Genomic DNA, 27,277 nt, shown 5'->3' on the forward strand with positions numbered 1-27,277 from the left:
GGGAAATCTACTTTATTTTCGACTGCACGGACCTGAGTGAAGATGGAGAGATTTATTTTTTTGACCACGGACATCTTTTGACCATGTCTTTTTAGACAAGCTTAGCACAATCAAACCAACACATTACAAGAAAATGGAAATAAATCTTTATTTGGAGAAATATGTTATTAAGGGAATTATAGGTTAAAATAAGGCCTAATAAATGTTTAGTCAGAAAACCCAATGACCCAATAATATATTCGAGAGTTATAGATGACAAGACTTTTGTTTTAAGTTACGTGAGGTAAGTAACAGTTATCAATATTTCCAAATGTGTTCTGCACTTATAGACTGAATATATGTCAACTAATGTACAAACACCCACAGTTTATTCTACTATTCTTATCTAGTTTATAATGACAGCTTGTAATTTTTAGAAATATAAATTATACAACTTAGACGCATCTTCATTTGCTTTCAAAATTTAAACAGTTACAGAAAGCCAGTTATCATCAACGTAGTCTGAAACCCCCCACCACACCCACCCCCGTCAGTACTGGTCAGCCTTACCTTCAGGACATCAGTAAAACCAGAGAGTTTGATGCTTTTCCCGTCCAGGCGACTCAGTAGACTCTTGACCACTGCCTTGTTTTCCACCTCTCCTTCGAATCTAATGAAATCCATGGTGCTCTTAGAAATCCTGAGCGCTGAAAACTGCTCCGGCGCCACCATTGCTTTAACCCTCTCCATGACCTCCCAGTTGGAGATGCTTTTGCCTGGAAGTTTCAACTGGGGCAATGCCACGCTGACAGTGATTTTGGCAATGGGCTTGAGGTAGAGGTTGGACTCAGCAGAGAGGCAAACTGCCTCAGTGGTGTCATGGATGATGGTGGTCATAGTTGCAGAGAGATGCTGAATGGATTTAAAAAAAACAACAAATTAATTAAAATTAAATTTTACATCATAAATATTTTGTTTACATATGATTATTTTTTGTATATGATATGATACACATATATGATATATTGATTATATATTCATGTGGTTTATCTGATGTATATATATATATATAAATGCATATAACAAAAACATTTCCAGCTTATATGCAAGTCCTTGCCCTTAACTAGTCTTGGTGAAACATGAATTTATAAATTCTTCCTCAAGAATGAGAAATGTCAGCATCGTGTTATTATTTTGTTATAATTGGTCAGACTAAAAAGAAAAATGTTAGAAGATTAAATAACTCAAAATAAACGTCACATTAACTGATGCAAATTTCAAGAGATTGACATTAATATATTTTATAAAATGGCGAGGGGTATTGTATTTGTTTACGTAAGCGATTTCACTTAATGTGCCAGAAATAATTGCAACATACCGGCCTCATTCTGTAAACACACAGTCAAAATGTAAACGTATACCAAGAAGTCGGACGTGAAAATATAAACAGGTATAATAGTGACGTACTAAATACAGTGTTTTAGATTATAAAGTATACTTCTGGATTGTGGAGACTGGCGTTTTACACAACGTAGGGATCCGTTATGTACCATAATATCGACAAAGGTTTTGTCTTTATGTTCCTGCGATAACTTTCACCTCTTCACCCGAAAAGACAAAAACAGAATGTCCGATTCGTGTGGATTAAAACAAAAGGTTTGATCGTATACGGTTGAAGCAACCGGGGACGTATTTATTTAGAACACAACGCTAGAACACGTTTAGAGAGTGAAAAATAAACACACTTCTTGTTTATTTAAGTCAGTAAGGTGAGAGCTAGTTAGCTTCTATTGCTAGGTAATGTGGTGAACTGCGTCTGAGTCATTTTACCACAATAAGTTTAACGTCGTTTAGTCAAACAAAAGCTCCTTGGTACTTACCTAACAAAGGTCAGCCCCCTTTATATATATAAAATCCAATAAATATCTGTAAAGTTTTGGAGAGAGCTTCACAGTACCGGGGAATATACAATACTTGCAACTTCCGCATGCAGCGAACTCTGACCTTCAAAGAGGAAGTTGAAGTGAGGCATTTTACGACAGTGCCACCGTGTGGATCGATCATTTCGCCAATTCTACTTTAACTGCAATTATACCACTAATAAAACCACTGCTGCTATTATAACTTCTGCTACTGTTAACACAAACTAACGACAATGAAATTATATTTGATTATTATCACATTAATACAGGTTTCCTTATTTAACATTTTAATATAACATTGACAGAAAATTAAGTCATGGTGGGCTGTGAATTAAGCATTGTATTCTTATTAAAAGTGTTTGGGCTTGGTTACTCAGTATTGGTCATAAAAACATATATTATTGGAATTATATGTCATGTTTATGTATATGTACAAGATATATGATTTTATGGCACTTTGTTCTTTAGAAATAAAAGCGAACAGGGTCGTATATTTACATCTCACTGGCTTCAACGCCTATTCTGCATTAATAGTAACAAGTTATGCTTTGTATAAATGCCAGCGTCGCTGTGGTAACTTTGTGGGGGAAAGTGAGAGATGTAGCGATAGACCCGAGAAACAAACTGCATGGCACAGTTTCTGTGAAAAGCTGGCAAAGGAATTTACATAATGGGCATTACTCCCCTCACAGTGTATGTAGGTCAGTGGCTGCCGTCTCTGTAGCTACTGACCGACTGCAGCGAGTCACTGCTGCAGTGGTTCGGTAACTGCATGGCTGAATAGCCCTGTGTCTGAATGGTGCTGAGTAAATAAATCTGCCCTACTGACAGGAAGCCTCCGGTCCCATTCTATAACAAGTGTATTGAGCAACTGAAAAAACAAAGTTGACAAAGGTAAAAAAAAAAAAGTTTACGGTGAAGAGATGTAAACACAGTAATTCTACTAATTTTGCAGTGTCCGCAGGAACAAGTGTTAAGACCACAGCTGTTTTGAAATTTTGCAGTGTCTGCAGGAACAACAAGTGTTAAGACCACAGCTGTTTTGTTTAGTTTGAAAATTAAAACCTTATCAGTTTGACAGAACAAAAAGTTGTTTTGTCATTTTAACTCAGCAGAAAAGTGGAATTCTTCTGAATCGTGGTGTGATTGCATTGTCATATTTAAAGACCAGACAGAGAAACAAAAATGACAGGAGCGTTTTCACAACTCTTATTAGCTTAGCATCACAGCATGTCACAGAAACAGACAGACAGACACAATGAACAACTGACATGACACAGCATTTCCCCGCCCCCTTTATCCATGCAGTTTAAAAACATCTGAAAAGCTCATACAACACCAAAATCTCAAAAGACAGTTTTTCAAAGATCTTTAGGAAATTTCACTGCATAAGAAATATTCACATTTTGAGAGAAAAGTTAAGAAGTATGTGCTTTCCCCCGGGAAACAAGTACAGCATATACATTTCTACATTCTTTAGAGTTCACAAATGACACGGACGAGACTGATCAACAAATGGAACGTCACGCCGCAACACAACGGGATCTTTGTTGGAAGTTTAATGTGAACGGGATCAACAGGATCTTTGTTGGAAGTTTAATGTGAACTTTTTGGGAACGCCATACTACACTACTGTATATGTACCGTTGGATTGAAATGATGCACAAAATTGCACATTTGTGGAATAATAACAATTGGAATGGGAAATGGAAATATTCAACACCCGTCCCCCCGTAAACACTGTAAAAAACGTGCAACAGACATTCAGAAACTCACACCAGTCAGTGCCCCCTGCCATTAAAACTACAGAAAGGTGTAAATCAGTTTTGAGGTACATCATGGTTAGAAGAGGAGTACATTTACAGTATCAGTGCTGCTGGCTTTGACTGTGCTTTTTAAACACCCTGTGTGACTGGAGAGTGTCTTTACATCATTAACAGGCTCATTTAAACCCATGGCAGTCTGGAAGTACTGAAGGTATTGTAGTGATATAACACATGTTAGAACTTTTAGAATAGTAAGGTAACAGTACCGTACTCTATTCACGCGAGGTGAACAGGAACCGCTGCAGCTGCCATGGTTTTGACTGGAGAGGTTCTCTCCCCTTTATTGCCGGCAGTTTTCAAAGTGACTAGTGCAAACGTGACGACATGACACGGTTATCTGGACAGACGACACATCTGTGATGACAACCGCTTATATGTTAATATCTGCTACTTGAAACAATAAGAAATATTCACATTATTAAAAAAGAAAATACTTTAAGGAAACACCATCACCATCCAGCGGAATTAGGAAGTGTAGAGAGTGAGCTGTTAGAATTATCACCCGAGAATCAACAACCGTGTGAAAAAACCCCCCAAAAAAACAACTTTTGTGAGTTTTAACTTCTGTGTGATATAGTGTTTAGAATTAATTAAAATGAAAGCTGGTGTAAATTTGCTACATTAACATAAGTGCATAAATATAATGAAAACATCAGTTACATAAACAACAAATATTAATGAAATCAAAAGTAAATCGCTTTTTAAATCAACGGTGTCTTAGTGAAAAAAAAAAACATATATGTAAAAACAATATGAAAAATCTGGTTATTTCTTTTGTGATCAACCTAAAAAAAAAAGCTTGACTACAAAGTTTGGTGTGTGTTAGAAATTCTGGCAGATTTTTTAAACCAAAATAAAAAAGTGAAATATTTCCCGTAAATCCAACTGGTACAACATATTTTTCTGCTGGTTTCAACTGCTTGGAACTCAACCGAACAGGTTTGACAGTGGCCGAGTGCGGAGAGGACTGCTGTTGAGGTCGTCTCCTCCACCTCCCACTTCTCCAGAGTCCCTGAAGGAGGCGCTGTGAATGATCTGGGCTCGGTGGCGTCCACGGTGCAGACGTGCATTCAGGCGGCTCAGCGACGACTTCCGCTGCATTCCTCCTTTACTCTTCACATTCCCGGCCACTTCCTCTGACGCTTCGGCCGCTGAGTTCAGCAGCCGCAGCGGGTTCAGGTTCCCAGCGAGGACTCTGGGAAACCTCCAGCCACGCCCTCTCCCGCCATTGGTGTTTTCACCATCTGACTCGGCCCCCGGTGAAGTGACCAGTCCGGCCTCCTGCAGGTCGGCAGCCACGGGTGGGGGAAGGTACTGGATGGCTCGTCTCCCACTGTAGTCTCGAGTCTCTGGGTTTGCATCCCAGTCTGACAGCAGCACTCGTACCACCTGTCAATCAAAGCATCAAATCAATTCAGGATCAATTACAAACAACGCTGCCAGTCTGCATGTGTCCCAGGGATTCGTGAAGCACCGATCCAGTACCAACATCGCTACCAAGTGGAAAAAGAAAAAGAAAAATTGAAAAAAAAAAGTTAAGGACAGTTTTAACCTTTTGAGACAGTACATGATAATTTTTGTATTGATGTATTCACATTTGCTATCCTGTCTACTCAAAAGAGAAAATGTTATTTTGACATGACTGTATCCACAGCGACCTCTGTATCTCTGTCAAAGTTAGTGCTATTGTATGTTTTTGAGAAAGAAAAGATTTCACATTATTGTAAATGCCCCTTTAGTGGACAGTGTGAATTAATTCCAGGACAGGTCATTAAAAGTACGAGCTACAGTTCGACAATGTTTTGAAATAAGATCTCTTTGGATTTAAGCTGCAGTGGAGTAATGATCTGCTGCTTCAGTGATGCAGATGTAACACACGACACCCTGTCGCCGCCACTGTTGTAGCAACCCACCTGTGTGTGTCCATGCATGGCTGCCAGGTGCAGCGGCGTGTATCCAGCACTTGATCTCACGTTCACATTCACAGGTATAGTGTTTTCTTTGGCGAAGGCCAGCAGCTGGGAGAGCAGGTCAACTTTGCCCTGCTTGGCTGCCCAGTGAAGACAAGTGAAGCCGGTCACAAAGTCTTTCTTATTCACCAGGCTGGGCTCCACAGCCAACAGAGGCTGCAGGCTTTCCCATAGGCCGTCGGATGCACACAACATCCACTCGTGCTCCAGAGGGTCCAAAGTCACCGAGGCGCAGTCTTCATCGGTGGCCGAGGAGAGGATGGACACCGTGTCACCCTCACTCTTCAAGGAGTCCCGGAGGCGTGAGCCGCGGTTGATAAGAGACCTCCGAACCTGCGGCAGACAAGTGGAGTCAAACGTTTAAAATGTTCAACAAACCAATTCTGAGATTTCTTTGGGAAAATGGCCTGATTCCAGAAGAATGAGACATGATTAGTCACAAGACCAAACTAATACCTGCTTAGAGAAGGAAACCAGTTTGATCAGCTGCTATTCTGGTCTGATTATCATTGAGTAAGACGGTGGGTCAACCTGCTCTGTTCTGACAAGTCTGGTTACATCACTGTGTCGATACTTGAGAAATTAAAAACTGTCTGCGTTCATGCATTCATGATTGGTGGCTTTGGTTTTAGAGCAGAACCAAAGAGAGAGCTTGTCTTCTCTATGTATGTTCATTTTGTCAGACAAAAACAGTAAAAGCAGTAGGGAACGCAGTAAAATACCTGCGGAGAACTACTCATCATCAGCTCGATGAAGTTTCTTCGGCTCCCTTTGGGCGTGTTGATGTCTCCTAAAAGATCCACCCCCTCCAGACTGCTGTCCTCAGACAGAGCGCTGGTCAGCATGGCCCTCTGGGAGCCCTTGGAGATCCTCCGTGCAGCTCTGACCTGCTGACTTTGAGACCATACCGTCTGGTGTGCCTGGTCCAGATCTGGCATCCCAATAATTGGGGCTGACTCTCGCCTCCTCCTATCCCTCAGCTTCACCTCGCCTCTTCCACCAAAGGTAGAATTCCCAGGGTTGGTCTTGGTCTGGGAGGAGGTGGAGGGCTGCTGGTTGCCATTTGATGGTTGGCCATTGTCCAGGTTTGGACCAGGAGTGCTGGGTACTTCTGTGAACCCATTTAACACATTTTTTTTTGTTAAGGACAGTTTTAACCAAAACATGTTTTTTTAGGAAGTTCATGATCCTGTAGGCACACCGGAATCGACAAAGAAACAATGACAACAAAAAATAAAAATACAAAATGTAAAGATAGTAAGGCAAGCAAAAGAAGAAGAAGAGTGACAACGACTTGAAATTATTTAATTATTATTATTTCATTTTTGGCTAGTTTATATGCTTATATGCTTTTGCAATTTATAATCCTGGATTGTTGTTTCTATCTTCAAAAAACCCCAACCAATTCAAACCAAAACATTGTTGTTGAAGCACAAAAGTTACGACACAACACGTTTGTTTGTAACACAAAGGTGGAAAAAATTGGCAACCCATCTCACATGACACACGGTTGTGATGTAACGTTTCTTACACATACCCTTGTGTTTAATGTAGAAATAAACAGCGTGGTCTAGAAATACGCAGTTATTCTATCATATTCATGTGATGACCCTTGAAAATGCCGAGTACTGAGTACTCGGTAAACGAATGGATTATGGACACTGGATGCAGTTAACTGAAATGAGCGATTAATTGCACAATAACGTTAATTTAAACGAGCTATAATGGGAAATAATCCGTTGTATAAAACCAACATTATACATTATAATCACACACCAAAACAGCATTATCACCTGTTTGTTCTCCGTTGTCGGGGTTGCCATTAACACCGTTGTCCACGGGCTGCGGGATGTTTCCGTTGCACTCCGCGTCCGCACACATCACTGACTCTTCACTATTCAAACACACGAATTTAACACCATCTTCCACTTTCATCGAAGCCACGCTCTCCACGGCACGTTCAAACACCTCGCGATCCACCCCTTCCTCCGACTGCTCATTTCCCCCGAGATCTGATAGGAAATGATCAATGAGCTCTATCTCCTGGACCCTCCCTCTCTCCATCAGGAACTCCTGCACGGCTTGCTCAGTGATTTTGGGGTTCGACATCGTCCTACTGGTGGACCGTGAACACGCCGCTAATAAAGGGCATTTCTAAAAGAAACGTTTCCAACTGAGTCCGCGTTGAGGTGGCAGTCATGCCCCGCAGTCGATAACAGATGACAGCATCATCTTCTCTATGGCTTCGTCCTCCTCTTCTTCCTCCCCTCCCTCTGGGGTTTACAGCAGTATCGGGCAGTGACTGCTAGAGGTCGCAGTTTGCTGGAAGAAACACACACCAACCCGGACAAACCACCGATTTAATTATAAGCACAGCATTCGCATTAACTACCGGTTAATGCAGCACATTTGCCGCCATCTTGTGATTGGCAACATAAATACCACAAAATAAATATCTCCTGTTAATGTATATTGGCATACTTATTCATTGTAGTTTATAGGAGGCTATATTTCAGGGTCGAAATTTTTGGTTGAAACATTGAAGCGTGAATGTACATGTTAAATTCTATTTGGTTGCAAATTCAGTAAGCGACGTTAAACGTTTATTAAAGTAATTCAAATCAATCTAATTAATTAAAATTAGTAGGGCATGATAGAAATTAATACGTTCTACAATCACAGAAACCCCCCAAAAGATCCTAGATTCATCCTAAAATTTCAATACAAGTAGAGTTATATTCGAACAACCGAAAACAAATTAGCTTCACCGATCTTTTTGTGCTTGGTTTATAGTTTGGCCGGGATTTTGTTTTTATTTAGTGCACATTTAATACTTCGCAAATAAATGTAATACTATATAAAACTATTTTCCCGCAAATATATTCAACAGTTGCACAGCAAGAAAACGTCAACTTAATAAAAATGTTTTTGTTTTCCTCGTATTTCTTTTAATTTTAAAAAAAATAGAATTATTATTCTGACAGCAGTTCACATACCACAACGGACTGTACCACTATGTAGGGAAGGGGTGGTGATAATGAATGGATTGAATGCATGTGATAAGAATGTGTAAGACATTAATATTTTTGTTAACATTAGAAAAATAAGAAATATCTTAAATAATTTTACCTTTACATTTATTTAAGTGTTGTGATTAAGACATTAATATTTTTGTTAACAATAGAAAAATAAGAAATACCTTAAAGAATTTTACCTTTACATTTTGAGTGTTGTGAATAAAAGTGTAAAACCACACGTTAAAAAATTATCCTAATTCCTGCGTGGTCTGGGTTGGTGTGGTCTGTCCAGTTGTCGATAGTCGACACTGTTTGAGGCGGGCGGTCCTCATCCGGATTGTATTGTAAAAGATAATCGGTCGTTACACTACATCTGTGCTGTTTGTGCATTTAACTCAGGTACAAACTTCAGTGGAAAACCATGGCTTCTTCGGACGTTGCTCGGCAGCCGGTGAGTCCTTTCTTTTCTTTATGGCTGACAAATGGCAATTCCTAACAGTTAAACAGGGAGTGTCCAGGGTTAGCATTGTGCTACAGCTAACATGATTACTAGTTTGTGTCTAAAGTTATTACAAACTTACAACACAATGGTACAGTTTTAAACAGCATATTAAGGTTCTATTACGCCTTTATAGCGACTTCCATTTAAAATCTCAAGCATGACGTAATAACCACAATTCCAAACTTTCCAAATGGCATTCCGCATTGTCAAAACAAAAAAGTGCGGTTAAACAGCCTGTAGTAGTCTTTGTACTTTTCAGCACACGTTATTAATGGAGACAACTTTGATTATTTACATGCAACACTAAATCTGTACCTTTTTTGACTAAAACTGTTATCTTTCGTCAAAGTTTTCCAGATTTCTGTGGGGGTAGGGGGGCGTAGAGGCGGTGCTACTCTGTAAACATTCTTTGGTTCCTTTCAGAACGAGTTTTGTGGAATACTTAGGCTTATTAGTAAGAATCGTGTTATTACTCGAATTTAACCATATTCATTTAGCACATCGCATTTGTCATCGTTTGAATGGGCGTATGTTTAAATATTATCAATATAAACCCCAAAACATACGGTACTTTTGGCCAGAAAAACGTGGAGAATTTCAGAACAATGGAATTCTATGGAATGGAATGGAACTCTGGCAGAGACTTCATGTTTACTTCATAAACCTTCTCCTAGAGAGCAGTGAACGTTGGCCACTGAAAACCCAAAAGTGAACTAGTCCAATGGTCTGATATAGTTTATTATTATATTGTCAAACAGTGGCTCTTATAACCGTCAATGCATGAGTAAATGTATTATTTATTTTCAAAAAAAAAAAAAAATCCAAAATAAAAAAATTTGTCTGTTGAAATAATCTTTCCACAGGATAAAGGAGTACGACCCCTGAACCTGGCTGGTCATGTGGGTTTCGACAGCCTCCCAGATCAGCTCGTCAACAAATCCATCTACCAGGGTTTCTGCTTTAATATTCTCTGCATTGGTATGTCATTAAGTAGCTGCTGTTATTCAATTTAACAAGTAAACCAAAACAAGCTATACAAACCTATGGCATTTCAATTTCATCTTGTGTTTAATAAAACATTTTTGTGACTGTAGGTGAAACTGGTATCGGCAAATCTACTCTTATGGATACCTTGTTCAACACCAACTTTGAGAACTTTGAGTCGTCTCACTTTGAGCCGCAGGTGAAGCTGCGGGCTCAGACGTATGACCTACAGGAGAGCAATGTTCGCCTGCGCCTCACGGTGGTCAACACTGTGGGCTTTGGAGACCAAATGAACAAACAGGAAAGGTGAAAAAAAAATTAGCAATAATAAAGATCTGCAGTTTGATTGTTTGCAGGAGAAACTGGCATTTTAGTAATTTAGTGGTTAGTTGACATTGATTGCCTTATTAAAATAGTCTGTTTGCCAGTTTACATACTTGATCAACCTTATGTTTTTCCTGCAGCTATCAGCCAGTGGTGGACTACATCGACAGACAGTTTGAGAGCTATCTGCAGGAAGAGCTAAAGATCAAACGCTCTCTGCACAACTACCACGACTCACGAGTCCATGCCTGCCTTTACTTCATCTCCCCCTCAGGCCACTCACTAAAATCTCTGGACCTGGTCACCATGAAGAAACTAGACAGCAAGGTAAGCAAAGGGTCACTATAGGTCAAGGGGTTCTCTGTTCATCACACTGTATTCTCTATATGTGCATACTCCCATTAGTCACCTGAAATAAAATATCACTGAATAGATGCTGCAAATTTTGAAATCTTGCAGCTTTATGTTGTGCATTGGAAAATAGCTAGAAGTTAGAAGAATCTTGACAATTTGGTGGATATCAGTAGCATAACAAAATAAGCATGAACAACCTTATTGATCACAGCCAAAGCACAAGTTTTTTATCTCCTCGCTAACTATATGAGTGCCTGTTATGGCATTCAAGTACAAACAGTAATTTTTCATCGCTTTAAACTATTCTCACCTCATACTTTAATACTCTCACTATGAAAAAGACCATGATTTTGTGGAAGCTCATCTCAAAAACACCTTTAGAGTTTAACAGGTTTTTGACCAGTGTGAATTAAGGTGAGGTCATTTGGCAGTAAACAGGATTCAGCAGCTCTGATTCATGGATTCCTGAGCGTTGAATACTCAGGTGTCGTCCGTAGCTGTAAAGAGCTGTACTCCACCCTCAGTCTTCAAAGTAAGAGAGAAAAGCACAACAGAACATCTGTCAGCAGCGATGGTGAAGCCAAACCATTTGGCAGAAGGCCTCAGCTGAGTACAGGAACACAACACAGCCATTCAGTTTTAGTTCTACACATCGAAGGGAGAATAAAAACCAAGACGAGACTACGACCATTGTTTTCCTTAATCACCTGAGGCTCAGTATAACTATTGATGGGCTCCTCAAACATCCTAGAGGTTACACAACGAAATTACTGAAGATGATACTAAAATACTCACTAAACATCAGCACTCAAACATTCATACAGTGGGTCTTGTTGGTGTGCAACAGCACATATAAAAAATACATATCAGTTGTCCAAGGGGAAAGGGAGAAAAAGTGGTGCAAAATTAATTTGTTTTCAGTCCCTGTGATAGATTTATTATTTTCCTTCAAAGGGTTATTGAAAAGAAGAATGTTAAAAAAAGGACCATTTACAGTATTGCAAATATTTAGCTGTACTGGTTTATTGGATCTTCTGTTTATAAAATCCTGGTCAATTGGCCTCATTGACAAGAAACGCTTGTTATAATCGACAAACAATTTCATTATTTTTCAGATTATTTTTCCCTCGTTCTGACAATGAATCAAACCCTGATATAAAACTGTGGTACCAAACAAACCATGACCTTTGTGTTCCTTTACACCCCTGGGGTTCGTGTCGTGTATTGACTTTTAGAAGTAGTGTCACAGGTTTGCCATAATCAGCCTAACAAATAATGACACTGCTACTCTAACTAAAGGTCAATGTTTTGATTCCTGCCTCGTCCAGACTGTGTCCTCGGGGACGCCGTCTGCGCTCTTGTTGCTGATGCTAATGGTTGTTTAAAGGGATTGTTACATATAGAAAAGCACTATATAAGGAAGTTGATTTCCCTTTTCAGCACAAGAAGCTGTCCTTTGGTTGGTTGTCTCCACTCTGCTGTGTTTTTTTTTCATCCTTAGAAGTGGTTAATTCGGTCCAACCATCTCAGACTCCTCCCATTACCCTTAAAGTGGTCAGAAACTTTCCCATGCTCTCTGTGTGCAGTGACTCGGTGTTTCTTTGTCTGTTTGTGTGATTTCACTGCTCTGGAGTGTCAGTAGCCTTGGATTTGCATGTGAAAGGATTAAAAAAAGCAGTGGAATGTTGTTGCTCACTCACTCAAGTTGTCCTTTTGTGCCTGAAGTTAGTTAGAGCTGTTTGTTAAATGACAGAAAAACTGTCCGTTACTCAGGCAGCTGTTGGGATATCTCTTCTAGCATTGTTTTGTTTTCTTTCTTGGGATCAGTGTGTGTGTCTGTGAGTGTGTGTCTGTGTGGCCTGGCCCTGAAGCGGGTCCAGCGACAGTAACTCAATACAAGCCTTTGGCTCTGGTATGACATGATGACGGACAGGCAGGAATGTGGGATGACTGAGACAGTGTGGGTGGCTGGTCCAGAAATAACAGCAGGAAACTTGATGTACATAAAAAAAATTCAGATGAAGTTTAAAACATTAACAGTGAAAAACAGGAAGACCAAGGCCATCCTTAGGAAAGTCCCTTTGAATCTGATGCCGAATTGGCTGCTGAGGTTTTGATATTCAACCAACTTTTTGGAGTTTGTAAAAACTCAAATCTCATTTCAGGAACTTACTGTATATACCTGTAGTTTGTAAAAACTCAAATCTCGTTTCAGGAACTTACTGTATATACCTGTATATGAAAATAACAGCTGTGGCAGGAATGTTTTTTTGATTGACTACCTTTTGTTCTTTTCTTTTTTTTTGCCATAGGTGAACATCATCCCTGTCATTGCCAAAGCTGACACGATCAGTAAGAGTGAGCTACACAAGTTCAAAATCAAAATCATGAGTGAACTGGTCAGCAATGGTGTCCAGATTTACCAGTTCCCACTGGACGACGAAACTGTGGCCAAAGTCAACACCACCATGAACGTACGTGTCCAAAACAGACTTTAACATTGAAAGAGAACATTGTATATTTAAGGTCATGAATGACAACTATGGTGAAGTCATTTGTAACTAAAATCTATAGTCTTACATTCACATAAAGTACACCACCAAGATACCTTTATCTACAACAATCTTACCACATATTTTAATAGATACATATTTCATGCTGTGTCTTGTTTTTCAGGGGCACCTGCCTTTCGCTGTTGTTGGTAGCACAGAGGAAGTGAGTGTGGGCAATAAGATGGTGAAGGCACGTCAGTATCCCTGGGGTGTTGTACAAGGTGAGAGGTGTTACAATTATATTTACTGATGAAAGTAAATCGCTGTCAGTTCTGTTTCTGCGTATGGATGTGGGCCTGACGTAGTCTGTTACGCTTGTCAGTGGAGAACGAGAACCACTGCGACTTTGTGAAGCTGAGGGAAATGCTGATCTGTGTCAACATGGAGGACCTGAGGGAGCAGACGCACACTCGCCACTACGAGCTGTACAGACGCTGCAAACTGGAGGAGATGGGATTCAAAGACACCGACCCGGAGTGCAAACCCGTCAGGTGGGCACTGAAATAATTCTCAGACTAAGACCATCTGACGAAGGCAAAAATAAATGACGTCCATCACTCTTATACAGCTTAATCATGTAAAGGATCGCAGAGACGGTGGTACTGGTTAAACACCATTCTTTCTGTGTATTATGACGTGTTTGTCTTTGACGTGTGCTGTATGTGTGTGTTGGTAGTTTGCAGCAGACTTACGAGGCCAAGCGTCAGGAGTTTCTGTTGGAGCTGCAGAGGAGAGAAGATGAGATGAGGCAGATGTTCGTGCAGAGGGTGAAGGAGAAAGAAGCCGAGCTGAAGGATGCTGAAAGAGAGGTAAAAAAGATGCAGGGCCGTTGTTATTATTGGTCATCCTCAGACTGATGACTTTCATGTTAATGACCATCCCTTTATGTGATTTTGTATTGAATGTTTAGGTATTAAAAATACCCAGACTAATGTTTTAATGAATTATTAAACTTGCAAGGTGTATATATAAAAAAAATGTCAAAATCAGCTAGAAATTGTTTAGTCGACCTGCAATACCTCAGCACACCACCTAGAGGTCGTTATCCCTTTATGTGATTTTGTATTGAATGTTTAGGTATTAAAAATACCCAGACTAATGCATTAAACTTGCAAGGTGTATATATATAAAAATGTCAAATCAACTAGAAATGTTTCAGCTGTCCTGCAGTACCTCAGCACACCACCTAGAGGTCGTTGAAAATCTAATGTTTTTGAGAAACACATTCAGATCACTGTGGGAATGTGGGAGATCCTACTGTCCTCTGCTCTTCCCCCATCCCTCGACCCCCCCTCCTCCCCACCACACACACACTCTGGAAACCACTGCACTGTTTTAAGAAACAGAAAACATTACTCCAACCATCACATTATAAATATTCAAATGATTCTCAAGTTTGTGTTAAGTTTTTTTTCTCTCCATATACTGATAATATTGGCAGCTTATCCTTGTTTTCTCTCTTGGTGCCTTTCAGCTGCAGAGTCGTTTCGAGCAGTTGAAGCGCCTCCACGCCGACGAGAAGGCGCAGTTGGAGGAGAAGAAGCGACTTTTGGACGAGGACCAGAGCTCCTTCAGTAAAAGACGAGCCGCCGCGCAGCTCCTGCAGGCCCAGAGTCTCACTGCCAATGGCAAGAAGGACAAGGACCGCAAGAAGTAAGAGGCTTGGATTTGTATCGTATTTAACAAACCGACACAGCCATCTGGTCGTAGAAGTGGAGCCCAGGAAATGGAGCAGAAGTAGAAATGAAACACTGGGGGAACTGAACCTTTCCAATGCCCAAAGACAGAAGGGGAACGCTGATTTGGAATAATGAATAGTTGACTGTTGCTGATGTGATTTGTGGCTCTGCGCAGTCCATTTGTGATTAATGTCCATCTGTCTCCTTCATTCTGTCTTTTAGTTCTGGCTTCATGTGAAGACTGAAGTACCACTCCACTCTCACCAGTATAACCTGCAGCATTTTGCCCATTTTTTTTCCTCAATGGGACCACGCTCACATCCTTGACCAGGAAAAATCCTAAACAAAGCAGCAGCAAGTGACATCGAATTTGTGCCAAAGTTTAATGACTGTACCCAAGAATACTGTGTACTGTTAGTATTTTAATCCCCTTTATATATATTTTTTACCTCTTTGTGGAATATGTTGTATTTATCCTCTTTTTTTTTTTTTATAGAAAAACCTTTTGTTAGGATTGATTCTTCTCACTAGGTGCTTACGACAGTTAGAAACACACAGAGGTACTAATAACAGAATATGTTATCTCTCGTCATAATGTAAGACGTTTACATGTCTTTTATTCTACCACACCAGCCTCACGACTGTCTTGCCACGAGTTGTTTTCATAATTTATTTTGTACTTTATAGCAGTGTTTCCCAACCTTTTTTGGGCCATGGTGCATCATGACATTTAAAAAAAAAATCTTTACACAGTATGACACCTGGGCCTGTTTAGTTGAACACAACACTGATATACTCGCAGAAATTAAAAGTGGTTTCACTCCAGTCCAAAGAAAGTGGTTGGATAATGTCCCACGGTACACCGGATGATCTTTCACGACACACTAATGTGCCACGGCACAGTGGTTGGGAACCACTGCTTTTTGGGATTAACTTGGGACATCCATGTGGAACATTGCTGACAATCTGTAGAGACGCCGTGTATTTTAATCCTGGTTCTACTCATTCTGCTGATACCAGGGAGTGTCACAGAGTCCACGTCTGAAAAGGGAATTTTAATTGTTTTAACAACACGTCCTGAAGTTACGTTTGCTGCTTTCATCTTTTATAGCGTTCCGAATAACGGTCACAGGGCATTACAACTACACGTCTTCTTTTTTCCTCCTTGTTTTTTTTTTTTTATTACTCTCTTTTTCTAGTGCTATCGACCTCCAGCAGAAACACAACTAAGTAAAAACATTAAAGCTGAAGGAGTCTTCCTTACTCCTGTCACACATCCAGGGGGAAATAATTAAATGTGGAACATCTCGTGTTCAATTACACGTTTTACCAGAGGGGGAAACTAAGGCTTGGGTACAATTTACAGCATATACTATATATATATATATATATNTTAGTGCTTGCACTGAAGATGGTTTTATCAAGTCAAGTCTCCTGAGGGGGAAAAGGAAGAGAGGCAGTATGTGCAACATTAAAAGCATTTTTTTTTTTTAAATCAAAATTTCCCTGTAGACGTGAACAGAACGGTGTTTCTCTTTTCTTTTTTTTCTTTTTCTAACCCTACAGAGTAAACCAGAACACTAGTGCTGGTCCACTGGTCCAGTCTCTTTGACACCAACATCTACACAGTACAGTGACGCGGCCACTTTATTTTTACATTTGTGCTTAACATGTTCTAGTGCCTTACCTAGGAAAACACAATTCACTTGGAACCCCAGAGATTACATCAGCGTTAATGGAATAAAGAGACACGTTTGTATAACACATAATGTATTTAAGCGATAAACAGTGTTATTTGGGAGCTTTGTTTTTCCTTCTTGCTCAATAAATCTTTGTATTTTTGTCATGATTCTCGCTTCCTGTTTGTTTTGTTTTTTTTTGGCTCATATTTTTTGTTGTTGCCACAGCCTACTGACCAGTGGAGCGATGTCACACTCGTGGGTAAGAATGAATATCGTGCTGCAGCATTAACTTCAGATTATCTTAGTGCAGCAGTTCTCAAAATGCATTAACTTGAGATTATCTTAGTGCAGCAGTTCTCAAAATAAGGAGTGCACACCACTGGTGGTACTTCAGATAAAATCCCCCAGCCAGTAGCATAGTGGTCATGTGTGAGAAGATTGCTGGTTTGAATCCTGTCTGGGCCATGTGTGGCTTTCTTGAGCTCCCTCTAGTGGTAAACACCGATTAGTACCATTGCTATATGATCAGTTTAGAATGTTTGCTTATAATAAAAAGAATAAAAATATCAATGACAATACCAACGACAGCAGCGTCATGTCTGGATCTGGTCTGGCAGCTGCGGAGTTTCAGAAACCTGTAGAGTGAGAAGGAGAAAAGGTTTTCATTATTTTATTTGCATAACCCAATAGTTTCAAAACCTTTTCTGCAGCGCTGTTGTTGTTGTTGACTCCCCCCACATATGCAAACATAAATACCATAAAACAATAAAAAAAAAATCAAATTATTTCAAAACAACAACTTCTCAATGACAGTTTGTGACACAGCACACACCACTACACCACAACGTGCAGTTAATCGTGTGGCAGCTTGGGACAATCAGACAATCATGCAGTTGATTGTGATTAAATATTTTAATGGGACCTACTGTGTGAACCAGGGCATCGAAGGTGATGTTCTGTCAAACGACTGACTTCAGGAAAATGTCACATCCTCCTCTTTTCAGTGTCTTCATCATGTTTGAGTTTTGTATCTCACCTCTTCTCCACTCTTGTGCTCTCCTTCCTGTCCTCCTACAGGCTCCGCCCCTGCAATCACGTGGCCCTGTCCTCCTGTGTTCCCCGCCCCTGTGATTAGCTGCAACTCCTGAAATGTGTTGCACCTGTGTCTTGTCTGTGACCTCCTTGTTAGGACTGTTAGATGAGGTGCACTTGGAAAACACATATTACTACATTTATACACATATATAAATATATATTTAGCCTATGGGTGCAACTTTGGAATTTCCATTCAATCCAATTATGACCAGAGAATTCAGTTTTAAAACAAAGGCATTTATTGCGAAAAATGCACTTCACATGAAAAAACAATCGAATCAACCACGGGTCATCATTACAAGACGATGTATAATGATCACATGGTAGTGCGCTGAGCACGGTCGGCGCAGAGCATGACTTCAATGGCACCAAAGGCCTATAAATATTCTGCACAATATAGAATTTCATATATATTTATATACTTTCTTTTCTTTTCCACTTCCTCCTCCTGCTGCTGCTGCTGAACTCAACTCAAGCCGACGACGCCAACTTCTCACCAGCGGACCATTGTAACCTGTTCCTCTGTTTCTGTAAAGAGCTACATACAGTGGCTCCCTTTCCCTCACACACACACACACACACACGCTTATAAACACACACATCACAGACGTATCCATGGGAACAAATATGGCTGACATCTAATTCAAGATGGCAGGGCGAGTGCTCAGACTTCCTGGAAGGATGTTTTTAAAAAAAGAGGGGAGTACGATTTGAAATCCGATCACCAACAAAGTCCAAGGAAATGGAATCCAATGTGCAACACGGCTCGGTGTTTACGCCGGTGGGAAAATCCACCTCTGTGATTGGCTTGTTTACATTTTCCAAGCTGTCACTTTACAAAAAAAAAAAAAACTCAAGTTGTATTTACAACCAGGAAGCTGAGGCCAAAGATGAGTTCAGATCACGTTAAAAACAAAACCGAAAACATCGCACAACAACAACAACAAAACAAACAAACAAACAAAAACAGTGGTTCAAGTCTCTTTGTAAAGTGACCACTGTGCAGTGGTTGTTTTCCTGATGTTTGAACTCTTGTAAACTCTTCATCACCTCCTCCTCCTCCTCCTCATCACAGCATGGAGCTCAGCATCTCTGACAGAGTTGAGGACTTGTGCTTCAGTTAGAGTCAGAGAAATTCAGAGTCCTGTGTTGAACACGTGCGACAGCCTCGCTCTGCTCAGTTTGTGCGGAGCTCCTCTGGGACCTGCTGGTTTTTTTTTTGTTTCATCAATAAGTCGAACAGAACGAGCGGAACGTCTACACTAGAGCAGCGAACGAAGATTCCGGACGAGACAGAGGAACAGTGTGGATGGTTGTGTGTTTTGGCATTTGTAGGCACCACAGTTGGACGGAACGTTACAGAAAAAACAGACCTTTGAGAAAGAGTCACTGTTCAAACACTGACAAACACATTCACAATTCAAATATCATTTCCAATATTTGCAACAGAAGAGAAACGTCAGGCAAAACTGAAAAAAACAGTCTGAGTTTGGTGTCATGCCTCCTAACGTACTACATGTTTTTTTTTGTTTTTTTTTCGGTAGCGCTGTCAAAAGTCCAGCATAGACTGTGATAATTAATTATTAAACATTAAGAGAAAAAAAAAAGATTTTGAATGACGAACACTGAATATCCAAACATTCCACTGCCTGTTCCCTTATCGTTGCTCTAATACACAGTCGAGACCTGTTGTCATTTGAACACACTGTCAGAAACAGTTTTAGTTTCACCAAAGCACCGTGAGGCTTCAGCTTGTCTCAGACCAGACTCACCGAGTTCAGAGCACATTTTTGTCTTGACATCGACACGTCTTTTCCAAATGATTAATTCCATTATTTGGATTAGTCACAAATACAAACAGGTGTGAAACACATCCATCCACCTGTCCTTATTTGTCATTCTGTTCCTGCAAGTTATTTTGTCATATTGTGTCGATTTATTCTGGATTAATTGTAAATTATCAGATTAAAAATCACTTCTGTTCAATCATGTCACAGCCCGATGAACATGAAGTCCTACTTCTATTTAATGTTTCACGCTGAACTTGTGCTTCTACAACTGGGATTGTATTTAAATCTCATTCTTGTCTTTTTGTCCATTCACAATCAATCTGTCCAATCTGTGCTCGGCCAATGAGTGAGCTTCACCCGTTTGCACTACTTTGTGCTCTGTTTCTGTCCATTTAAAAAAAAAGTAAAAATCATTACTTTATTAATGTGTTTCACTTGAATCAGGGAGTTCCAAACCCTTGAACCACTTCAGGGAGTTAGGAAACTAATCCTTGACCGTTTTCTAAAGGTAACATTCCATCTAATCCCTGTTCCACTACCTTAACTTTTCCTGCTTTTTTGCCATTTTAGAAAATCCATTCCATTAAATTAATTAACACAGGTGACAGAGGTCACGAAGAGTTAGTTTTATCGCAACGAAAAAATAATTCTGACCCATCAAGGGCCATTAACCGAGCACTTAAAATACCTCGGTGGGGTATTCAGGCAGTAATGGAGAATTTAGCAGCTAAAAAAGAGATAAACGAGCGAATTAAAAAAGGGGTCCATCCAAACGGAACAATTTCTATCATTGTGTCGGAAAGGGCTCGGGACAAATACCAATGACTGCTGAAAGTTTAGGCATTAGGTACATGTGGTTCCTCTGGGAATCGAATCCAGGACTAACTGCCCCTTGCTTGCAAAGTGCTAACCGCTAATTGCTACAATATGAAACCATAATATATAAATAGTAATGACTGATAGACAGAATTCATGTAGGAATGAACAGAATTGAATCAGTTTCTGACAAAAAAAAAAAACTGTGATGGACAATTTGTCACAGAATCTTAGCGTAGCAACTTAGCTTCAAAGGCGTCCCTAAAAAGGCCTGGAAAACTTTTCCTGGAGACGACCTGAAACACTGGGACTAAACTCTAATTAAATATATTCATGCTTTCTTACAGAAAATGTGGATCATACTCAAAATTGATTGCAAGTGAATCAGGATTTTAAAACCTCCCTTTTCCTGTCGTTAACTACGGTTTTGGTTACACATAAAAACAGGCAAAGTTTAGGACAACCTCGGTGACAACATACAAGATTTGAGCTGGAGAATTCAGAGGAGGGAAAAGGAAATGCAGATTTCCGAAAAGCAGACTGACGTTACACAGACCACTGTGGTAAAACAAAAAAGAAAACGTTTTTTTTCCCCCCTTGTTTTTGTTGAAGAAGATGAAATAATAATCTGTGATATTTTTGGCAGTTTTTGTTGAAAACTTGTCCTTTTCCCATGTCTTCACGCTTACGCTTATTTTACAATATTGCTGCAATTCCAGAAGTTTTAGCACAAAATCACAAAAGGTAAAAAGAGGACAAACTTCTGTAGCTTCTGGACTGAGCCGTAGCTAATGTTTTTTTTTTTGTCTATCAAATACATTTCTGTCATTTCTGGCCTCAAAAAAATGCCTGCTCTTATAATACAATGTAACAAATAGCTACAAAACACTGTGGTTGTCGACGTCCTGACAGGTGGTGTCAGATTTTATGTTCAAGTGCATTTCTTTGTCTCTAATCCCACACTGAAGAGCGAAACACAGCTCTGTAGAAACAAATGTTTTGGCATCACTTCCTGTTTCCATTTTTATATTTCCTTACATTCGGTCAAACAGTTCAACGCAGCCACCAGGTCTTAAAAGCACAAAAATCAAACAAAAATGGCTGTAGAAATTTTTACAAGATTTATATATATATTTATATATATAAATAGACAAAAAAATCAATGATCTAATTTGCATTTTTTTTCTCCTGTTAAATTAAATAATCTGATGTTTCATTACAGCGTGACTAGTTCTGGGACGACACCGACATCGAATTCAACAAATACTTAAAAAATAGCTATGCTACATGCATGAACTCATATTGCGTTAAAAAAGGGAAACACGTTGTGTGCACGCCGTCGCAAACCAGACGCAGATACGCTACGCGCTGACGTTGGATCCGTTCGCCCGTCACCTCGTCGTACGATTCTGACTTTGTTTCGTAGAAAGCACCCAAATTTGAAGTTCTGAGGTCTGAGTGGAAAAGCAGAGCTGGCGCTTCTTGTGCTCGTGGTTGCTGGTGAATGATGTCAAGGAGGAGAAATGGGAGGCAGGTTCTCGTCTGTTTTTGTGCTCTCGGAGTCCGTGTGCCTTCAGTGGTCAACAGGACCAGACCAGAAGAACCAGACCAGAAGAACCAGACCAGAAGAACCAGACCAGTAGGACCAGACCTGGTCCCTGTCGTCCTGGTTTCAGCGCCGGGGTCTGAAGGCCTGGGAGAGTCGCCCTGCTTTGTCTGTGGCCGAGCTGGTCTGAGCTAGAGCTGGTTTCTGTGGTGTGTGTTGTGTGTCTGATGTGTACGGTGGGACAGTTGGTGTCAAACACAAGAAAAACTGTTTACATTTGTTCAAACCTTTAACACTTTAGAAAATAAACTTACATTTATTGAAAGTTTTAGAAAATAAATAATACTTTTTAGACAAAATTCACACAAAAAAATATAAGAAACAAATGAATGAATGAATTTTTTTAAGTGTACATGTATTTGGGTTGCAAAATGTACATTTTTTAAATTGTGAATGAAATGTTTTATCCTCTGTAAATGTACTTTTATTCCAAATGTTCATTTTTTTCATTGTGTTTTGCACCAACCGACCCCGGTTCTTTTTTCTCCCAATGTATTTGTAATCTTCGGACCAAGTAAACGCCATCATCTGTCCAACCTTCATGTGTGGCCCAGTCTATATATTCCTATTGTGTACAGTGTGTGTGTGTGTGTGTGTGTGTGTGTTTTCCTCTCTGATTCTAGTTCAGAAGCTCTCCACGAAGCTGCTGGGGAACAGGCCCGTCTGTCCCGTCCTCTGCAGGGTGCCTTTGTACCAGCCGTCCTCACGTTTCTTATGGACAAACACCACGTCTCCCTCACGCAGCTCGATCTCTGCCTCGCTCTGCGGAGGGTACGGGACCACCACCCGATACCTGCCAAACACACATTGAAAGATGCGGTGCTTAATAAGTCCTGGGATTGTTTTTTTTACATTTTGTGTTAAGACAGAAAATAGAACCTAAAACATCAAGGGATTTGAACCGCTGGATCAGATAATGATGAAAATCAATGGAAGCCAAAAAGTAGAGAAAAATAAATAAAAATGTCAGACATAAACACTGCATAAAAACGTGCGATAGAAAGGCTAAACGCTAGCAAGAAGGCTTAAATTAGCTAAATTTGACTCTCGATAAAGAAACATTGAGACTCCGTTCATTGGACTGAGACATTTACCAGATTACTGCACAGTTCAAACAGTAACAATCAGAGTCTTAGAAATACAAAACGGACTGCAAACCAAACCTTCTTGTCAAGATCAGGACATTAGATTTAAATATAGTATTTAGAAAAAAAACCCAACTTCCTGTACGTGACCATGTCTGGAACTGGACTGCCATAACTAACAGACACACTGTCAGTAATTGGGGCTAAAAGCATTGATTTGTGTCCGAGCTGTAGCTGCTCTGGAGCCAACAGTCTCATATCACACAGTTACAGCCACCATTGTGTTCACGCTGTGGTTCACCACCGTCTCACTGAGGGGTCGGGGGGGGGCATTTATCAAAATGTTGGTAAGACAAGAATGTTTTCTCTGCCACACACTGAGACAGAGGGAGCAATGTCTGCTGGGAAAACTATCGCCCCCCCCTCCAACCCCCGACTCTGCTGCAGTAACTGTGTGAGTGGTACCGATTTAACATAATGAAGTAACGACTCATGGGTCAGCCTGCAAAAAAGGACTTTGAAGAAATATATTCAGAAATATATACAGCAAATCAAATATATGCAATAATAAATATAATATTCCAGATTCTAGAATCAAACAGTTACAAGGTTTAGCTTTTTTTTTTTTAAAGTTTTATTCCTATAAAAAAACCCTTCAGGGCCTCAAAATGAGGTCTGTGGTCTGCATTTGGCACACATGCAGCCTACTAATGGCCCCTGAACTGAACTTGTGAAACGTGGCTGTTCTCTTCTTCCTCACTTTCAGATTTAAAAAAAATCTCAAGTCAAGTCTCAACAAAATAGATTTGCAAAATGTATTCATTAAATTTATGAATGTTTTTCCTGTTTCTTGTCGGGCTGTTTTTCTAAGCAGCTTCCGGACGTTTCTGACTTGAACTCTAATAATTCTCTGCTCATGTTTTTCTTTGTCAGCCTGTTGAGAAACTGCTGTTTTTTTTCTCTATTTTTTGTTTTTGTTTTTAATCAACTCTGTTTTTCTATTTTTTGTTTTTGTTTTTAATCAAACCCTGTTTCTTGACAACAGCGCCCCCCAGCTGTGAGTCGGGGTTGTGATGTATGTTCAGCTGAGTGTTGAGCTCACCTCTCTCTGGACAGGGGCTTTGGCTCCGGCCTGAGGACCATCAGAGGGTTGCAAAGCCTCGTAGCCGGAGGCGACATGGGAAAGTTTGTATCCAAGGAGCCGGACTTCCTGTGGAGCGGCTCCAGGCCGATGGCCCCTCCCATGTCACTCTCAACGGGACAGGAGCCGGCCCGTCCCTGCGACACCATTGGGCAGGAACCCGAGCGGGCGTGGTGGTAGTGAGGATGGTGTCCTGCATCTGGGGCCACGGCGCACTGACCAGGCAGCGAGGGATTGTGGGTAGGCGGGGAGGACGGAGGGGAGCGTGGTTTCTTTTTGGACGAAGCTCCTGATAACAGCTTTAACAAACCTCCGGCTTTCCTCTCCTTCTGAAGATTCAGAAAAAAACAAACAAATGTTGTTGTTTGACTTCATACACAGAAATATATCTGTTATATATTTGTCTGCCATGGGGATGGAAACACATCACACCATGTATCTGTAGTCACTTACTTGACCTTAAAATTTGAATTTATAAATCTGTGGACAATCTTTAAAACTTGTTGATCAATAATTAATCATGATTATTCGCGAATAATCGTGATTAATTGAGATAAATAAACCCTCCTAAATATTATAAAAAAAACGTATATATTTTTGGAATGGAAACAAATAACAGCAGGCAGATGTTTGTGTAGCAGGCATTAGGTAAAAATGTATAACAGAAAATTTAGCTTCAACGTTCTCCGAAGTCGCTTCCAAAACTCTGCTGTCGTCACCGTTATCAATCGGTCCGCAGCCGTCACCATCCGTTAGTCAACGGTGTCAGTGAAGGTCACCTAAATATCATGATTGGACTTTTGCCTGATTTATAAGAGGCGCTCTCTGCCAGAACACAAACACAACGGTGTTTACTCAGACTGTTGGTGAGAACAGAGAGATAACGCCGCACGTAGCCCGTTGTGTTTGTAAAAGCTCTTTCTCCAACCTTCAAAACTCCAGCAGGCATCTTTATTCTTCCCTGCTGCTTCACAGTTTTGACTCAGCACCAGGAAAAAAGAAAAAAAAAAACAGTTGGAGAGTTCTCCAGCCGTTTTCATTGTTCCCAGTTTGAGTCACCGTGTGTGACTTCAACAGACGGCGAGGTGAGCAGTGAGTGGTTAGCGCTATTAATGATCCTTCAAGCACAAATAATGTGCATCCAGTGGAACGGCCTAAAAATGAAGTGCAGTGATTACGGCTCAAGTGTTCCTTAATGACACCTATAAAAAGCCGACTCATGATTTCCCATTCACTGCCGAGGACGGCCGCCCCAGCACAATACTGTCCATTCAGCCAAAGTCAATACCGGCAAGACAAACAGCTGTCCCTCTTTTGCCTCTCGTTGCCGTTTTCCAACCGTCCATCACGACAATGTGGATCAATACTGAGCAAGAAAATAATCCGTGGCCGACGCAGGGCGCCGCCTTTGTCTCCGCCGAGGCTATTTGTTTTCCTAACGGCTGGCTGCAGGAACCAGCATCCTTTTTCTTTTTATAAATCCATTTTCTATCAAACGCTGTTGTAGCAGAACTAAGTGATGAGGCTTTGGCCGTACACGACAAAGTGCTGCCATGTCTGAAGCTCCAAAACTGAAACCTGAAAAACTCCATACAGACCGTTCACCACAGGCCTCGTCCTGGAGGGAAATGGAAAACCAGGATTTAAGAGACACAGGGGGAACGAAGGGGAGACAGTTAAGGCCGTGACCCTGCGACCTCTGACCCTTTTCCTCGAGGTTACTTTGAGGAGACTGGCAGTAAAAACACTGTGTATACATGATGAAAATAATGAACGATACAGGGATAAGTCTAAAGGTTCTAAGGCTAAACCTTTAAAAATACTCAGGAAGTTTTAGTCTTTAGACCAGGGGTGTCAAACATATGGTCTGCAGGTCAAAACCGGCCCGCTAGGGGGTTCAATGCGGCCCGCTTGGTGAATGTTGAAAGTGAAAATAGCACAAACATTTTCTTTAAGTATGAATATTTTGTAATATACTTATATATAAGTAACACATTGTGACCTGGTTTTGAAAACAAGGAATTTTTTAGAACTAGAGTTCTCAAAAACAAATTTTAAAGGTCCAATAGAGATATTTGTCAACACTGGTTTGGTCAAGTCAAAAGCCATGTCTGTAATTGGGTCACAGTCCACAAACTGGCGGCTCGTGGACCTGATGTGGACACAGCATAATCACATAATCACAGCTAATAAATGACTGCAACCTTATTCCATGAAACTTTGTTTTTATTGTGACTGTTTTTCACCGCTCCTGCCCACCAGAGTGACGGGGACGTCGTCACTCTTCGTCCAGCTGTCACAGCAAATTTAAATGCCTTCGCAGAAGGCTGAGTAATTCTGTCAATTTTTGAACAAGGCTCCAAGCAAAACACGTCTGTGTTTTATGACTGGTCTTTTCCCTGGCCTTCTGTGGCCCAGCCGAGCTCAAGGAAGAAGTCAATATCAGGCACCAAACATTCAACAAATACATTACAATACAAATACAAGAAATAATAAGACAAATCACTGTGAAGTCTCAATTTGACCTGTCAAAAAAAAGAAACCCTAAATTCTGGTTCCAGCCAGTTTTTAAATGATCTTCGCTTTGGGTAAGGATGCAGGAGTGAGTTTGAAAAAAAAAAACAAAAAACAGAACAAACCCAACGTAACTGGAGATGTAAAGTCAGGCTCCTGAATCAGAAACAACAGCTGTCTGCCTTTATTTATCTCATAATTAAGGCAAAAAATAAAAAAAAGAATTTAAAATAAATCCATCGTCGCACAGTGGTTCATGCTGTTGCCTTACGGCAGTGAGATCAACTGTTTGGACTTCCAGTATCATCTAATGATTAGAATTTGATTCACATGTCATTTAATGAGAGTCCAACTCAGCGGTGTCAAACATACGGCCTGGGGCCAAAAACTGCCCACTAGTGTTCTTGTTTGCAAAAACCTGGACTTATTGTTTATTACA

General features: G+C 40.4%; 4 protein-coding genes across 5 annotated transcripts in view; 1 reads left to right on the forward strand and 3 right to left on the reverse strand.

Moving 5' to 3' along the window:
• Window positions 1-1,997, reverse strand: part of akap17a (A kinase (PRKA) anchor protein 17A) — a 6,883-nt gene extending 4,886 nt beyond the window's left edge. The window contains 3 exon segments of the mRNA XM_017039652.2: window positions 1-32; window positions 550-891; window positions 1,860-1,997. The exon segment at window positions 1-32 is cut by the window's left edge and continues 1 nt beyond it. Coding sequence (XP_016895141.2) covers window positions 1-32; window positions 550-876 — 359 coding nt within the window. The 5' untranslated portion in view covers window positions 877-891; window positions 1,860-1,997.
• A 1,479-nt stretch (window positions 1,998-3,476) lies between these two features.
• On the reverse strand, window positions 3,477-17,395 carry sowahca (sosondowah ankyrin repeat domain family Ca). Its single transcript, XM_008328828.3, has 6 exons — window positions 17,371-17,395; window positions 14,123-14,228; window positions 7,491-8,019; window positions 6,420-6,808; window positions 5,641-6,030; window positions 3,477-5,116 (listed from the first exon to the last, which is right to left on the reverse strand). Exons 3-6 carry the CDS (start codon window positions 7,804-7,806, stop codon window positions 4,655-4,657), a joined length of 1,557 nt encoding a protein of 518 aa, XP_008327050.1. The 5' UTR covers window positions 7,807-8,019; window positions 14,123-14,228; window positions 17,371-17,395; the 3' UTR covers window positions 3,477-4,654.
• septin10 (septin 10) lies at window positions 8,994-16,958 on the forward strand. The gene is made up of 10 exons (XM_008328826.3): window positions 8,994-9,165; window positions 10,080-10,194; window positions 10,311-10,506; window positions 10,665-10,851; window positions 13,191-13,352; window positions 13,555-13,651; window positions 13,753-13,921; window positions 14,107-14,239; window positions 14,905-15,083; window positions 15,332-16,958. The coding sequence occupies exons 1-10, from the start codon at window positions 9,136-9,138 to the stop codon at window positions 15,345-15,347; spliced, it is 1,284 nt and encodes a 427-aa protein (XP_008327048.1). The 5' UTR covers window positions 8,994-9,135; the 3' UTR covers window positions 15,348-16,958.
• Window positions 17,396-22,435: 5,040 nt separating the features above from the next.
• Window positions 22,436-27,277, reverse strand: part of LOC103392269 (SH3 domain-containing RING finger protein 3) — a 90,602-nt gene continuing 85,760 nt past the window's right edge. For both annotated transcript variants that reach the window (XM_025063957.1, XM_008328844.3), the window contains 2 exons: window positions 24,286-24,653; window positions 22,436-22,891 (listed from right to left, as the gene is read on the reverse strand). In XM_025063957.1, the coding sequence (XP_024919725.1) occupies window positions 22,723-22,891; window positions 24,286-24,653 (537 nt within the window). In that variant the 3' untranslated portion in view covers window positions 22,436-22,722. The remainder of the gene's footprint in view (window positions 22,892-24,285; window positions 24,654-27,277) is intronic.

Source organism: Cynoglossus semilaevis, chromosome 16, assembly GCF_000523025.1.
Source record: "Cynoglossus semilaevis isolate Cse_v1.0 chromosome 16, Cse_v1.0, whole genome shotgun sequence".
Classification (NCBI taxonomy): Eukaryota; Metazoa; Chordata; class Actinopteri; order Pleuronectiformes; family Cynoglossidae; genus Cynoglossus; species Cynoglossus semilaevis.